General features: G+C 46.6%; 1 protein-coding gene across 1 annotated transcript in view; it reads right to left on the reverse strand.

Moving 5' to 3' along the window:
- Positions 1–2031: 2031 nt before the first annotated feature.
- The window catches only part of LOC135888843 (cytochrome b5), a 39210-nt gene continuing 25083 nt past the window's right edge, over positions 2032–16158 (reverse strand). The window contains exons 2-5 of the mRNA XM_065416634.1: positions 14237–14365; positions 12741–12767; positions 3942–3973; positions 2032–2675 (exon numbers count right to left, since the gene is read on the reverse strand). Of these exons, the coding sequence (XP_065272706.1) occupies positions 2585–2675; positions 3942–3973; positions 12741–12767; positions 14237–14365 (279 nt within the window). The 3' untranslated portion in view covers positions 2032–2584. The remainder of the gene's footprint in view (positions 2676–3941; positions 3974–12740; positions 12768–14236; positions 14366–16158) is intronic.

The raw sequence follows: 16158 nt of genomic DNA on the forward strand, positions 1-16158 counted from the left end.
TTCTAGTTCTCCTTTCGAATACATACATAATATGATCCTGCTAGAGGAAACCCAGAGGCAGATATTATTAGATGCCAACTAGGCCTAGTAAAGTAGCAATACAGACTTGAAAAGAAGCCCCTATTGCTGTTAATGAGCAAACAAGTCACTCACAAAAGTATCCCCTTTGTTTGGAAGAACTAGACAGCTGATGGCCAGACTCCCAGCTCTCTTACAGAGCACTATGCTTCCCCAACAGTCTGCACTCCAGATATTTGCTGACTTTGATTCCAAACTGTGGACTGCACCACAGTCTATCATCAGTGGAAATAGACAAGTAAGTGCCCCACAGACCACAGTGGACACTGCTGGCTGAAACGTGATGGTTTCCACAGATATCAAAATGTGGCTCTAGCTGCCTAAGACAATACATGTAGTGCTGAGTGAGGGGGTAGGGGGGGATTTCTATATGATGGATATTTAGTTCTCTCATAAGGACAAAATAGACTGTACATATGCTTAACTCACAATGGATTACATTCTTTATTAATGAAGTCCTGTATCAGACGTTCCATTATTTTGCCTAGGATTGATATCAGGCTTACAGTCTATAATTAGCCAGGTCACCCCATATATCCTTTTTAAATATTTTAAAAATCATGGATATTTGCAAGATCTTTCCCAATGGATTTTGCTTGGCTCAAATGTATACCCCTCGTACAACTGGACCCAACACACACACATAAATCAGGCTGATGAACTGTTAAAGTTAACCTTGGGTTCAGTCCCTTCCCCTGTAGCAGCAGACCAAGGACAGCTTGTAATGGATGGAACGGCTAAAAACTGTTTTAGAAATTCTCAGCACCACACTGTTATGAAAGGGTTCCCCACACTATGGATGGCACCTTTCTATCTCCCGCAGTTCACAATAGAAGACAGAACATAAGCCACAGCAGAGGAGGGGAGTCCTGCACCAAAGAGAAGGGCCTTTTAATACTTCTGTTCTAAGGAATCCGGATATGGAAGAAGACTCAGAGGTAGCAGCCCCAAAAGCCTGCTAATTAGTGCTAAGCCACGTGAGTGACATGGTGGTGGTAGTGACAGGATCCCGCATGTTGGAGGGGAGTTAAGGCCATTTGAATAGTCATTCTTTCCTATCAAGAGAGACTTAATGGCTTTTTACATTGAAAAAACAAGCCTGCAATTCCCAGAATTCAAAGACTCAACTAAACAGCAACTTTGGGGAGCACACTGGCTGCATGGAAGTGGGGAATAACCAGCAGCTAAAAAAAAAAAAAAAAAAATCCTTTCAGATAGTGTTCTCATATACAGGACAGAAGCATGCAGTAAAAAGAGAAGCAATAAAGAAAGGAGGGCATTCCTTATCTACTATCCAATGACAAGCTCTGCTCCAGTACTCTCCTCATTGCCAATATGCCCCCAATTGGGAAAGAGTCTCAGAGCAAGTTAGAAACAATAAAATCAGAGGGATGGTAGGAACTAGAACACTAATTCCTCTTTTCTACCTGGTGGTGTATTGTATTTCTCACTGCAGTTACCACAGATTGTAGAGCCATAGGACTACACTACTGGAAGAGATAGGAAAGATCAATGCCTTATGATGCATAAAGCATGCTTTGTGCTGCCTCTCTTCCCTGTTTGGGGCTAGCAGCAGAGGGTAGCTTCTGGAATAGACACAGGAAAACAGGAACATCCACACTCCAGTCCCAAGAGAAAACCAGAATATCATACACCAATCCCAAGCAGGGAGTTCTAACTGCTACTCTTCCTGCTAGCCCTCCCCAGGAACCCAGGTAGTACAAGGGAAGAGATAGTTTTTGTCCGGCCCACCCCTCATGTTTTAAATTTGGAATGTGTTTTAACCCAAGAACATGTGTCAAGATGAAGAGCTCAGGGAGAGAGAGAAGAGACTGTTCCAAGAAGCCAGCTATCAGTTCCTATGGAGCTGGGGTCCCAAGTACAACAGCTGTGAGCTGTCATTTTACAGGACAGACAAATATTACAAAGTGAAATGGATCATTTTAAAAATATATATATTTGCTTAACCATTTAAAAACAGCCACATATATGAAGAGACAACAAGAGCTAGCAATTTCCTGCTGCTCCTGTTCGTGTTGCCTGGGTGCACTGGGAAAGCTGTTCTGCTCAGTCTCAGAACACTTCTGCTGGATGGGATTGTAGAAAGCTTGCAGTTTCTTTGACAATGCTCACTCACATGAAAGAGAGAGGCATTTAACAGGCTCACATGCTAGCAGCTGTTCCACATTGTTGGGATTAACAAAAAGGTGTTAAAAGAAACGTTACCCATGATTGATTATTACAGCGAGACAGACTAGACATATAATGGAACTCACCCCCTGCCCCAACGCACATACAAGACTCTGAAGAGAATGCGAGACAGGGCAGCGGATCCCAGAGTCTGGACAGACACTCTCTAACAGTAGCTTGGCTTTGCAGACACCACTATTGCTAGACAGACTCAAAGCTAAGAACAAAATACGCAAGGTTTAAGAAACCCAAACCCCCAGAGCTCTTGCTCGCATGCGTGTGCTCTCATGCTTCTCAAGGTTCCAGCGGGGCCAGATCAAGAAGATTTCCCATCCAACATGTAATATCGGTACATTAAGCCTATGACCAGTGCGCCGAAGATGGGGATTAGCCATGTTGACCAGAAACTACAGAAGAGAGGGAAAAAATCAACACAAAACAGAAGACAGCAGCAAATTAATAATTTATTCCTAATGTCCAACATGCTCAAATCTGGACTGGTTTGACCTGGGAAATTCTCTGAGAGACCACATATTTAGACACTGAGAGGAGCTCACCTCCAGCCAAGCTGACTGGCTTCCTTACAGAAGAGGGCCTTCTACATCAGTCATGGAAATCCAGAAACCTGTTCTGACTCTACATACTTCTGGGACTAGGGTTGCCAACTTTCTAATTACACAAAACTGAACACCCTTGCCCTGCCCTCTGCCCCAAGGCCCCACCCCTTCCCTGAGGCCCCGCCCCTGCTCACTTCATTCCCCCTCCCTCCATCACTCGCTCTCCCCCACCCTCACTCACTTTCACTGGGCTGGGGCAGGGCATTGGGGTGTGGGAGGAGCGGAGGGCTTCGGCTGGGGCCACAAATGAGGGATTCAGGGTGCAGGGCGGGGGCTCTGGGCTGGGCAGGGGGTTGGGGTGTGAGAGGGGATGAGGGTTCCCCGTGGCTCCCGGAAGCAGCCAGCATGTTGGGCTCCAATGGGAGCTCTGGAGCTGGTGCTCGGGGCGGGGGCAGCGTGCGGAGCCTCCGTGGCCGCCCTTGCACCTAGGAGCCGGATATGCCGGCTGCTTCCAGGAGCCTGCCTAAGCCCCGTTGCGCCGCCAACCAGACATTTAGCAGCCCAATCAGCAGCACTGACCGGAGCTGCCAGGGTCCCTTTTGGACTGGGCGTTCCAGTCAAAAACTGGACACCTGGCAGCCCTACCTGGGACTTCAGCTAAACTAGACTGGCCACTCTACAGTAAAACAGCAGCTCCCACAAATCTGCCAATCCATATAATGCATTCACAGTGTGCCAGGAATCTATGACATTCACCTAAATTGGCATTACAGTGGAGCAGTTTTCAGCCAGAGTAATATTTAAAATGAAAGTGTGAACCAAAGAAAGTCCCAGATCGCTAGGAGGCCTAGCTGTTCTGAACAGGATGGAGCTTTGCATGCTGGGACTTCTCTCCATGGGTGGCTCCTGCATATTAAAGAGGGGAACTGTGGACTCACATAGAACTCATTGGGCTGCAATTTGGCTACTTATCTTGGACTGGCTGCACTCAAGAGCTCTGCATTAAGGTTCTGGGATTTCTGCTCTGTACACTGACAGGCACAGATTTAATATGTAATGCTACAGAGTGCCCCAGCCCTCAGACCTCTTTATTCCTATATAAACAGGGTACTATACCTTGACTGGCTTGAGGATGTTGTGTTTGGATCCTGAGGAGAAAAAGAGATACATTATACGAGTTATACTGACAGAACTACAACCCTGAACATGTAGTTGCCATAGAGTGGGGGACAGAAAAACCCTCACATCTTCCTCCCTTTCCCATATCTCTTTTCCCTTCCATAACCAACACAGGGTTCTCACTTGCTCTCTACCACATCTCTTCACTTGCCTCCCTGACTCCACTCCCTCCTCAACCTCACACTTCAAACCCCCTCTAAATACAACCATGTGCTAGATTTACCCATCCTTAAAAGCAAAATGAACTCTTTACCCCACCTGTCTGCACCAACCATCCAACTTCTTCCCTTCACCTCTGAACTCATTGAATGTGCTATCTACAACCATTACCTCAAGTTGCTCTCCTGCAGCTACATCATAGATCCCCCTCCAGTGTGGCTTCTGCGCCTGGCGTTCAACCAAAACTGCTCTCACCAAGTCTGAATGATCTCTTCCTGGCTAAATCACTGAGCCTGTATTCCATTCTCATCTTCTTGACCCCCCCGCTGCTTGACATGGTCAGTCTCATCCTCCTCAAAGTTTTGCCTCCCTTGGCTTTTACCTGGTTCTGTCTGATCATTCCTTCAGCATCTTTTCTGGCAGGTTCATCTCTTCCCCATCTCCCAGTCTCCATGGGAATCCTACAGGGCTCCATCCTCAGCCCCCTCCTCTTCTCTCTTTCTCTGGGTGATCTGTTCACACTATTTCATGTGCTATGGATTATAATTACTTGTAAATCTACCTTTCCACTCCAGACTTCTTGTCCTTCCACCAAATTCCACGTCTGACACAGATGTCTCACCAACAACTTAATATGTCCAAAAATGGACTCCAAAACTGTATCTACTTCCCGCAGTGACTGTTGACACCACCAACCTTCTTGACACTCAGGCATAGGATCAAGGAATTTTCTTCAACTCCTCCCTTGAACTTACTACACATATCCAGGATGTCTCCAAATCCTAACACTTCCTCCATCAAATTTCCAATTCATCCTCTTCTGTCCAGGCAGCTGAAACTCTCATTCAGGCCTTCATCTCTGGTCTCAGCTGCTGGAACCTCATAGCCACCATTGCTGCCCTCCAATCTAGTCAAAACACAGCTTCTAAAGTCATCTTCCTTGCCCACATGTCTAACCACATCACATCCTCCTCCTGTAATTCCCTCTGCTGCCTAATCCTCATCCACCAGGTCAAGTTCAAGTTTCTTCTCTTTACCACCAAAGCTCTTTACTACTCTGTCCTTCCATATTTATCCCCAACTTTCTTCCAATCTCCTGGTGATTACATTACTGACCACTCACTTGTCTGTTCCTTCCATAAATAGCTTTGTGCTTTCTGCCATGTCACTCCTTATTTATGGGACTACCTCCCTGAACTGATTTGTAAGGCTACTAACCCTGTCCTCCTTCAAATCACTTTTAAAGATCCATTTCTTCCAAAACACCTACAAGAAGTCAGTCAACAATTAATGCCTAGAAGGGGCAGGTAGGGGAAAGTTGATATTTATGTATTAAAAACCCTCAAAATGTTACATTAATCTCAGCCTCCCCCTTCTCTTCTTTCATTATAAGCATTTTAGGTCAAGGACCACACATCTATCTCTATGCACAACAGGGTCCAATCTTGATCGGGACCTCTGGTCACAACTATACTTTATTACATAGGGATACTATGTGGATAGATACTACAGCCATTAAGGGACATGCTACCCCATCTCCTAAGACAGACAAAGCCTGTAACTAGCCCACATCACGAAAGAAACATCGGATTTGCCAAAAACATCAAATCATTGGCTCAGCTAGCCAGATACCTTGCATCCAGGATCAAAATACCTGATGTTTCAGAGGAAAGTATAAACATCTATAAAACATCTTGACAAAACCGTAATTTTGTATTTAACATGGAGATTGGGAAAGATTTTTTCCCCCAGGCAATCAACTGATGCCATGATGTCTAATAAGATTATTCCCCTTCATAGTTTAGCTTAAAGAGTTGCATATCGTGTGTCCACATCATCATCCCCTCTTTCATTTTTTTTTAAAGTGAGTTAGTTTTAGTGTTTGTGAAAAGGTGTCAGATAACAAGGAGACACAAAGCCAGCCCAGGGCTGGTTTGGGGTTTTTAAAATATATGATTGTATATACAAGCAAGAGTATTGATCTTCAGTGAAAGTAAGTTTCACAAAGTGACTATACAATGTGTAAAAATACTTTCTTTCCTTTGACTTAGTGTGAAATGGATGAAGTATGAGAGGGATATGTGATCCCTTGTTTTCATGCTATGGGGCAGAAGAAAGGAAGGACCTTCTGAGAACTGAATACCCCTACAACACTTCCCCTTTCCAGGGTCCTCTACGGTGTCTCATCCTCCGTAAGTCCCAATACACTTCTAACCAATGTGCTGCCCTTCGCAATTTATGCTGTCTTTGAAATTAAGATGCTGTTTTAGATGCAGGGATACCATCATTTGTGCTGGAGAAGAACTTTGAGATCCTCAAAAGGAAAGTGATATCAAAGAGGCAACATCTTTTATCTATTTTATGTATTATTTCCATATTCTGTTATTATTTTTAAATACACCTGAGCCACCTACTTGTTCCCCTAGACTGCTGCAGCACACTGGACTGCTCTTCTCCACTGAACTAAGGATAGCAGCAGGGATCTTTCTCCTTAGAGCATCCTGCAAGTTCAGAACCCATCAGAAGAGGATAGATCTTTCTTCCCCGCCAGCGAGCATTATGTTGGATTTATCCAAGTTAAAATGCATTTTCCATAGTGCTGCTCAATCTTCCAGTTTCTTTAGATCCCCTTGGAGGCTCACCATCCACCACAGTAAGCTGTGAAATGACGTACGTTCTCCTTCTCATACTCAGCACAGCTGCTCAGGCTGGCACCCATTGCTATACACCCTTTATTGAAGCACGTGGCTCTGCATCAGTTTATGAAATAGGGTTGAAATAAGAAGAGAAGAATTTGAAAGGCCTGCTGTTCTGTATAACTACCCTGGGGTTTGAGCTGGTTTGAACGATACGCTCCATAGCTGAACAGAACAAACAGACCCTCCCAACAGACTGCAGAAAAAGATGATGTTGCCTCTTCAGGATGTCTAATGAAAGGGCTGTCTAAAGCAGAGCTGTTGCCAGACCAAGTCTCCTAGTCAAGTACAAGGAGAAGCCAACTGCAAGACACACATTTAACTCCTTAATTAGATTCCATTTATTACAGATTCTCCACCCCATCCTTTCAAGGGTAGTTTTCCAATATACCTCCCCACCCAGGTTCTGATCCGGGAGTCCCCAAGTTTTCAGCAGAAGCCGTAGAGATCACATGGTGATACTGACACAGAATTCGTGATTTCAGGCCAAACCCAGGTGGTTAGGTCTGTCTCCTGGGTTGAATCTGACAACACTAACAGTTCAGTGATCAGGACACACTGAATGATGCAAACAGAGGTCTGCGGTTCAAGGTGTGGAAATAACACTCTGCTGATGTCAGGGGAGTGAGGTTCAAATCCCACACTGAGGTGCTGCTGATCTTTAGAACAAAAACAAAGTAATAATTTGCTTGCAACGTTTATTCAGTATCCCAATTTGTGTAAACACAAAACCACCAGCTCTGTGGAAGAAACACTGAATGACTCAGTTTTTTCCCTCTGGTCCTGAGCCACAGGCAGCAATGTACACAGAGGCCTGGAAAGATGGGGTTTGGGGCTTAATTTTACTAGATCAACTAGTAAACTGGTCAGCTATTTTGACAATCTCCAGAGGGAACCATGCCTAGCTCTCCTGAGCTAGAGCAGCGAAGGCTGCCATTCAATTCTTAATCCATCCTCTTGAAATGTGGAGTATCTACACAGGCACCACCAACATTCAGAGAGTACACTTTTCCCCTTTAGTCTGGGGAGCTACCGGGGGATTCCCTGCCATTGGTGGCTGAGGAGCTACCTGGGATCCCCCACTGCCCACGGGGCTTGGGGAGCTCCAGGGGATTCCCCCTACATCTGTGGCAGCTGGGGAGCTGTGGGAGACCCCCGCCACTCCAGGCAGCAGGAGTACTCCGAAGCTCCCAGCCACCACGGGAGGTGGGGGTAGCCTGCAGCTCCCAGCCACTGCGGGCTGAAGTCATGGAGGTCTGTGGAAGTCTGTGGAACACTTCTGTGATCAAATCGTAGCCTTAACCGTCCTTCAAACAGCATCTAAGCATGCATTAAAGGACATCACCACAGATTAGGTGAAAGTGCCAGCTCACCAACAAACAAAAGGCTGTCTAAGCTAGAGGACCTGACTGGGAGACTCACTGGGCAGATCAGAAAGGCACAGTGTAAGGAGGTGGAGTGGCCTCCCACTGAGCCGGAGGGGGAGGATCCACTCTGATCCCAAGTGGGTGGAGCCAGGCCAGCCCCAACCCTCCCGCCGGAAGCTAAGGGGCAGGACAGGAAGTATAAAGGACAGGGCCTTTAGCCCAGTTGAGCCTGAGCCAGGGAAGGAAGCAGATGTCTCCAACCTGGTGCAGAACCCTGCAGCTGAACCTAAGGTGCGCTGTGCCCCGCCCCTAGAGGAGACTGACCCAGGAGAAGAACTGCTGGGACTGCTGCTCACCATATATCCCAAGGAGACGGAAAACCCCAGTACACGAAACCCCTCATCAAGACCATGGTAGGAAGTAGCCCAGGGAAACCAGACGCTGGTCCAGTTTTGGTGTTAGAACCCAAGTCAGCATATTGCAGTATGAGCCCTGCTGACCCAGTGGCGGAACCCTCTGCCACTGTTAGGGCCTTGGGCTGGTGGAGCAGGGTGGGCCTGGATCCCCCTAGCTGCTGCTGCCAACCCCACCCTGGGGTGGCAGCCTCCCAATCTTTGGCCAAAGCCTGTGTTTGTCTGCCTTCTGTCTGAGCCAGGACTTCAGGCAATAGACCATTTGTTTGTTTGTTTGCTCTGCCTGGCCTGAGGGGCCTAGACAGTATTATTGCCTGGCCCTGCCCTGGCACTGGGGCGTGGCCTCCCACTGAGCCAGAAGGGGAAGGACAACCGTTAACCCACTACACCCAGCATAAACATGATCCTGTGACACTGCACTTCAGTGACATATCATTATGACAACTATAAATGTATTTCATGCAAGATAAGTCGTGTGGTGTTATTGAAAAGGTTAGAATTTCCTGAATAGGATTATCTTATGTGTATGCATGTATCATTTTTGTATCTGAAGTTATGAATATTGACTATGTATCTGTATTTCAAATGTAGATACACCTGGGCAACGCCCACTAGACAATATGCTTTCAGTCTAGATAATGAGTGGGGAAGGGCCTATTTAGGGCAATTTGGGAAAAAAACAATAGGTCTTAGCAGAAGCTTATCTCCCACCTGGTAAGCCTTCCTGTGAAGGCTCCAAACAGCCTGTGAGCGATGGCTGCTACGACTCTACGATGACATGTGAGGAGACCACATCTGCAGACTCCATCTTGGGATGTCAGTATTTTCCCACAGACTGGTCTGGGAACCAAGTTTTGGGAACAAAGGGTTCCCGCCATATGCAAAAAGCTATATAAGGCAGGGAGTGACATCATCTAGTGGTGTTCTTCACTCCCCACACAAGAAGACTCCTGAAAACACCTGAGGAACAAAGACTGAACTGGGGAAAGTGCTGGACCCAGGCTAAAGGGATTTTTAGCCTGTGAATGAAACAGTTGGGGATTCCAAGCTGCAAAGCAAATGCAGCTTGCCCCTTAAGAAATCTGCAGCCTGCTTTTATAATTTCTTAGGGTGAGAATCTGCTATTCATATCCAATCTATTTAGTATATTAAGCTTAGTTTGCGTTTTTTGTTTATTTGCTAGGTAATCTGCTTTGATCTGGTTTGCTATCACTTATAAGCACTTTATCTTTTGCTTCATCTACAGCAGTGTGTGGGAATCATATCTCTGGGCAAAGGCTGTTGCATATTCTTCTCCACATTGAGGGAAGGGGCAAATTTTATGAGCTTACGCTGTACAGTTCCCTGTGCAGCACAAGACTGTATAATTTTGGGTTTATACACCAGAAAGGGTGCATGCCTGAGGAGCTGGGAGTAGCCTGCCCATGCAGGGGCTGGTCAGAGAGCCTGCTTGTAACTGCAGCTGGTGTGCCCCTACCTGTGCGTATGCTAGTGAAAGTGCAGGCTGGAGGGCTTTTCACAGCAGTACAGTGTGAGAGGGAGCCCAGGCTAGTGGGTCATGGAGCTCAGTAGTACCCCAGTTCTGGGTGGCACCCTGGGGGGAACCTGTCACACATCCATCCTTCAAATATTATTTTCCCTATGGAAGGTAGATCAAGAGAACACGAAGTGAAGCGCAAGACATCAAGAGGGATACCCATAGGCTTTAAGGCCAACTACAGTAGCAGAGTCTCGTCAAAAAGCCACTAGTCAGTAACTAAAGACAGAAAAAAAGGCCTCCCCCAAGCATTTAACAACTTGGCTCTGTCAAGGCCAACTTTTTTGCTGTTGATACTTCTACACCAGACAGTATGATACACGTCCATATTCTGGCACCAAAGCTTTCAATTTCCAGTTCTCTTAGTAGTACCCAAAAGAGGCCTGAGCTACCATCACCATGGCTCCCTTCTCATATCAGTACGAGATGTTGTGGTATGTGTCACATATCCAGCCTTTCAGGGTAACAATCACTACATAAGTGCTAAGTGAGAACAGTGCATTTTGATACTAGCATTTGAAAAAGCTGGTCAAGCCCTGCAAGCACACTCTGCAAATCACGTGGCTAATCTTGAGCTAGGTGAGCAGGTTGCCTCCAAGAGGTTTCTTCAGCTCTTAGAATAGGAAGGGCCTAGATATGAGCAACCATTGGTACTTAAAGCATCCTCCACTGCTGGAGTTGCAACTGGAAGATTTTGTTAGACTCACAGGAGTAGCCTTTTGCTGAGCACATAGTGAAAGTGAGGAAGTCAACACTACATAAGTAGTTAACAAGAGTGCAACTGTTCAAAAGCAACCCATCAGTTGTACCTGGCAGTGGGGAAATTTGGATGGAGGGTTTTTCCCTCCTTCTGTAGAGAGGATTGAGAGATTCTTGTCACATCCAAGCTACGAACCATGTCACACTAAGACCTCTTTAGTTACACAAATGTTAACTAAAGTTAAGATACAGGAGGTGATCTTAAAAGTTAGATACCAAGGGGACAGGTGCCTTAAAAACACCTACAAGATCAAAGGGAAATATTTACTTTATTGCAGTGTTGATTTTACTGCAGAATTGTGGTGTTCTCCTATGCTTAGGATGAAATATCACAGTGGGTGTTTATAGGACAGGAAGCAAGGTAAAATGTCTCCTTTTTCTGGCCACCACTGCATGCATAAATTTGCAAACAAGTAACATTATCATAAACAAGACATGTTCCTCCAGCCTGCCACTCACTAGAATACAAATAGGACTAACCTTGCTAGGATATCCTTACACATTTTCATCCGCTATAATGGACATTTCATTTGGGTGGTTGTGTAGTTGGCTGTGTACTGGTGCAGTTTGTTTCCACATTTGAACAGGTTACTCATATTTTCAAGGATCTTTTGCCCTCCGACATATCACAAACCAAACCATGGTATGGATTTTACAACCTCTCAAGACTTTAATACTGCACATGAGAATAGCAGATCCTGTCTAAGCAAGACCGTTTTCAACAAATGCCACAAACTCATGGTGATATTGGCTTAAATCTCTTGGCTGCTGGGGAACACTTTCAGATTAGTAGGGCACTTTCCTGGACATGTTTACAATCAAAAGTTGATGTTCTCAGGACAAGTTCAATAAACTGTGAACTAGGACATCATGGTTGTTTCAAATCTTTATCAACAGGAACTGGGGAGGAAGAGTTTAAAAAACAAACAAAAACAAAAAAACAAGGCACAGATAATGCTTAGAACTAGTTTAAAAAAAACCACTTTATTCCTCTTTCAGTAAACGTGTTGTGTACCAGACCTGAGCATGTACAGACTCCGTAGACCTCATTTACACAGTCAGAATTGCAAGGCAACGGATGGCTCCTCTCCTGCTTATATTCCATGAGACCTTCTGGGGACAGACAGGTGCTAAACACTCCTGTGTCTGAACCAGAACTGTTGGCTGATTTAGGCCATCATACTAAAAGTTACATCTACCATGGTGATCTGCTCAATAATTCTTGTGTGGTCCTTACCCTGCATATTTCCCAGTTCCTCAAACTCAATCTGCCTGATCTATACACTGGATTTGCAATGAGAACCCAGAGAAGTTGGTATTACTGTGGCAAAAAAAGAGGGAAAGACAACTCTAGCAACTCAATCATCAATTTTAAACAATGGGCTTTCTGTCTAGTGGCTCATGTTGAAGTGGTTTACAAATATGTATACAAAAATAACGTTTCCTGCCAAATAAATGCAATAAAATACAACAAATCCCTGCTCCCTAAAGAATGAGCCATATCTCATTTGCAAAGCAAGATACCATCTTTCTCTTCCACTTCATATCCAATGCGACAGCCCTGCTGTTCCTGGCACGGCTGGGAGCCCCCCTCTTCTCCAAAGCAGCATTCAACCCCTCCCCCCACACACACTTTCTTGGGTCTCTTCACCACAGCGTCCAATCCCTATGGTTTGTGTAACCTTTCCATCTAGGCTAATGCCTAACAATTGTGTAGAAACAAAATGAAATATCTGCTAATTGAACCCAGCAGACTCCTAGACACTAAGTTACAAGGGGGGGGAAACAAAACACTTGCTTCTTACCTTAGAGCCTTCGTTTTTACGATCGCACTGCAGATTTTTGGAGGGGTGGGGGGAGAAAAGAGAAGAGAAAAAATTGCAAACATTGTAACTTTGCCTTTTGGAAAGAAGTTTTCAACCATTGCAGAAGAATCAGCAGGCACCCAGCCAGCACCACCTGGGCAGCTGCCTGGAACATTTCAACTTCAGCTCCTCGCTGTGACCAGCAGCAGCAGCTCCCTAAGAGTGGTGGGGCCACCGGCACCCGAACAGAGGCCACCGGCGCCACACTGCCTCTTCCCCCGTGGCCCCGCCTCCCGCATGCACCTCTTCCCTCCCTTCCCCACTTGTTGCTCACCCTTACGGCCAGTAAAAAGTGGGAGGGCATAGCCCTCCTACTTTTAAAAGAGGTCTTCCCTTCCCCCCCCCCCCATTCTGGTGCCCTGGCTGTGACCAAGGCCTTGACATCCGAAAGGCACTGGCTTTACGGTAAGTTTAATCACAAAGCATGTAGAATGCAGGGTTCACAGCATCAGCTGTCTCACATCATCAACCCCTGATCCACAAGGCAAGGAGGAGTTCAGACCCACCCCCTGCAGAGACAGCCTCTCAAAGGAATTTCTGTAAGGGACTGTGATGGGGTGAGCTCCCACATTGGCCTTGCAGGAGCTGAACTGGGCCAGGTGGGGGGTTAATCAGCTAATTAGACTGCAAACAGGGGAGCTTTAGGCTAGAGACAGTTAATTAGAGAGGCTCATATGTGCAGAAACAGGGGGGGCCTGTAAAGCCAGGTAGTGGGCTACAGACTGGGTGGCTAGGATAGGCTGCAGGAAGGCAGGCAGCAGTCACTCCCAAGGAGGGGATTCTTGGAGCTGGTACACCCAGAGAGAGAAGGGGAGCCAGACAGGTAGGAAGCAGTCCAGGGAAGGAGCAGTGAGGGGGAGAGAAAGGAGCCCAAAACTGTTGAGCCGAGAGTCCCTGGACTGGATCCCAGAGAAGATGGCAAGCCTGGGTCCCAAGGGCATGGCATGGAACTCAAGCAGTGAATGGCAGACTGCCTACGACTGTTGATGGACTGAACCCTGGAAGGGGGAATGCTGAGTGACCTAGCTGGAGGACTAAATCACAAAGGAGCCGCTGTGGGTCCTGGAGTGAGAGGAGCTGCAAACCAGGGTCGGAGTGATGGTGTGCAACCATGACTAGGAATGTCGGTCTCGAGCTAACCCCAGAGTGACCAGGAGGAGGTGCCAGCCCAGCAGTGAGAGGTGCACCTTGTGACAGGGACATTGACTAAATTGTATTCAGAAGCCTCTGAATGGGGAAGATTTGTTTAGATTTTAATCTACAGCCTACATTTCTGCATGTGTTTTGGGATTTGTTTGTTTTTTGGGGTGGAGGAAGGAGGTACACAGCAACTTCACATTTAGTAGGACAGATCTTGATGTAGTTGTCTGCTGGATTACCCAGAGGGGGCATGCACAGAGTTCCCTCTGGATTTGTCACACCCAACTGTTCCTTACCGGGTGAACCTCTCCTATGAAGTACTCTTCGAGCATTTCCCTGGCATCTGTGGAGTGCCCAACATCTTCAAAGCTCTCTGTGGCATCCCTACCAGCCTGTTCGAGCAAAACCTCCTCTCCACCTGGATGCTGGAAAAGAAAGAATTCAGTGAGCCCAAGGCTGAGGGATAAAAAGCAATGAGAAGAATTCCAGTCCCCTCCACAAACACACACACTCTGGTAATGTCCTGGGCCCAACACTGCAAATGTACTCCAATCTTTTCAGTTCATCACAGCCCCCGCAGAACAGCTCAAGATAACCCCACTGAAGGTCCAAGTCTGCAACCTCCCCTTCAGGCAGTCATGAGTAATGAGAGAGCACTGCAGGGTCTGGCAAGCACCTGGAATCCAGCCTTACCTGCTTTACAGGCAGCAAAAATCCCTCCACCAACAAGAAGCAATTCCCCAACATCCACAGTGCACTGACTCGGCCCTCTCAGTCATGTCTGCTCTGTAGTCCCTAAGGTTCATAGCCACGTCAGGCTGGTCTGACTCCTGATGCACCTAGACGTATGCTCATGCAGAAGCACAACATAGGATATGAGCAGGAGTTCACCTCTAGAGGAGCCGTGAGTGCAAGCAACACGCAAGCACAGGAGCCCCGAACAGCAGAGCCTGAGACGCTGAGTATACTCCAGCAGTGACTGTGACTATTTAGGCATAACAGAGAGAGCACCTCCTCATGGCTCCTGAACAGAACGTGCTGGGCAGGCCAGGCACTCTTGCTTGCAGAGAACTCTTTCCTGCTGTGTGTTTTTTCCTTTCCTTCCATGCATGAGCCATTCTTATTTCTTCCTCACCTGCTGGAATAAAGGCTGCTACGGAAGGGTTCCCAGACGCTCATTCTAGGATGCTCCTCTCCTGGATGTCAGTGGAGGCAACATTGCTATTCCATTTCCCCAGGGTGCTGCAATAAGAGGATCTCGGTCTACTTTAATTTTTCCACTTACAGTAACATCAACAGAGAGAGGGCCAAGCTTGCCAATGGCATAAGCTGACAACTCTAGTGACCCTCCTTGAAGCAGCCTCTGATTCACCAGCATTGCATCTGGCCCACTCTGAAATCCAGCCAGGGGCAAACACTCAGCAGCCAGGGGGAGTGAAGGTCCTAAAGAGAAGTTTTACTGTTTGCACTTTGACTGATTAAAAAAAAAAAAAAATTCACCTCTGAAGTGTCTAAATCACTGAAATTAGTCTCCTTCCCCCTCAAGGCTGCATTCCTCCGTAGAACCTTTATCTAACTAGTATATAAAACACCACAGGCGATAAAAGATACCTGTTCACCCTTGAAAAGCTAGTAGGACCTGTATTCAACAGAATGATAGCTGTGCACAGAGTTCAGAGTGGGTGCTGCATATAAACATGCTTCTGTAATGAGCGGGGAAGAACCATGGGGAGTGTTCCCCACCCAAGCTAAGCCTTCCGAGGGCGAGGGCAGAGGTGAAGTGTCACCTCCATGATGAACGCCACAGGCCTTTCCCATTGGCAGGTTTCACACCGCCAGCCTACTACCTCCAAAGTGAGACAAGAGGGTGCAGAGATAATAGATGCAGGTGGGCAGTACAAGAAGAAATGACAGATAGAAAAAGCATGATTAAATCCTTTAGGAACTAGATTTTTCCTGATCCTGGTTTTGTTAGAGAGAGCAAGAATGCAGGAAAAGAGATGGAAAGATGCTTACTGAAACCTAACAGCCTTGCCCAAGGCAGAGAACATGCATCACTAAGGGTATGTCTACACTACGGGATTAATCCGAATTTATATAATTCGAATTTTGGAAACAGATTGTATAAAGTCGAATGTATGCGGCCACACTAAGCACATTAATTCAGCGGTGTGCGTCCATGTACCGGGGCTAGCGTCGATTTCCAGAGCATTGCACT

This window comes from Emys orbicularis, chromosome 14 (genome assembly GCF_028017835.1).
Source record: "Emys orbicularis isolate rEmyOrb1 chromosome 14, rEmyOrb1.hap1, whole genome shotgun sequence".
Classification (NCBI taxonomy): Eukaryota; Metazoa; Chordata; order Testudines; family Emydidae; genus Emys; species Emys orbicularis.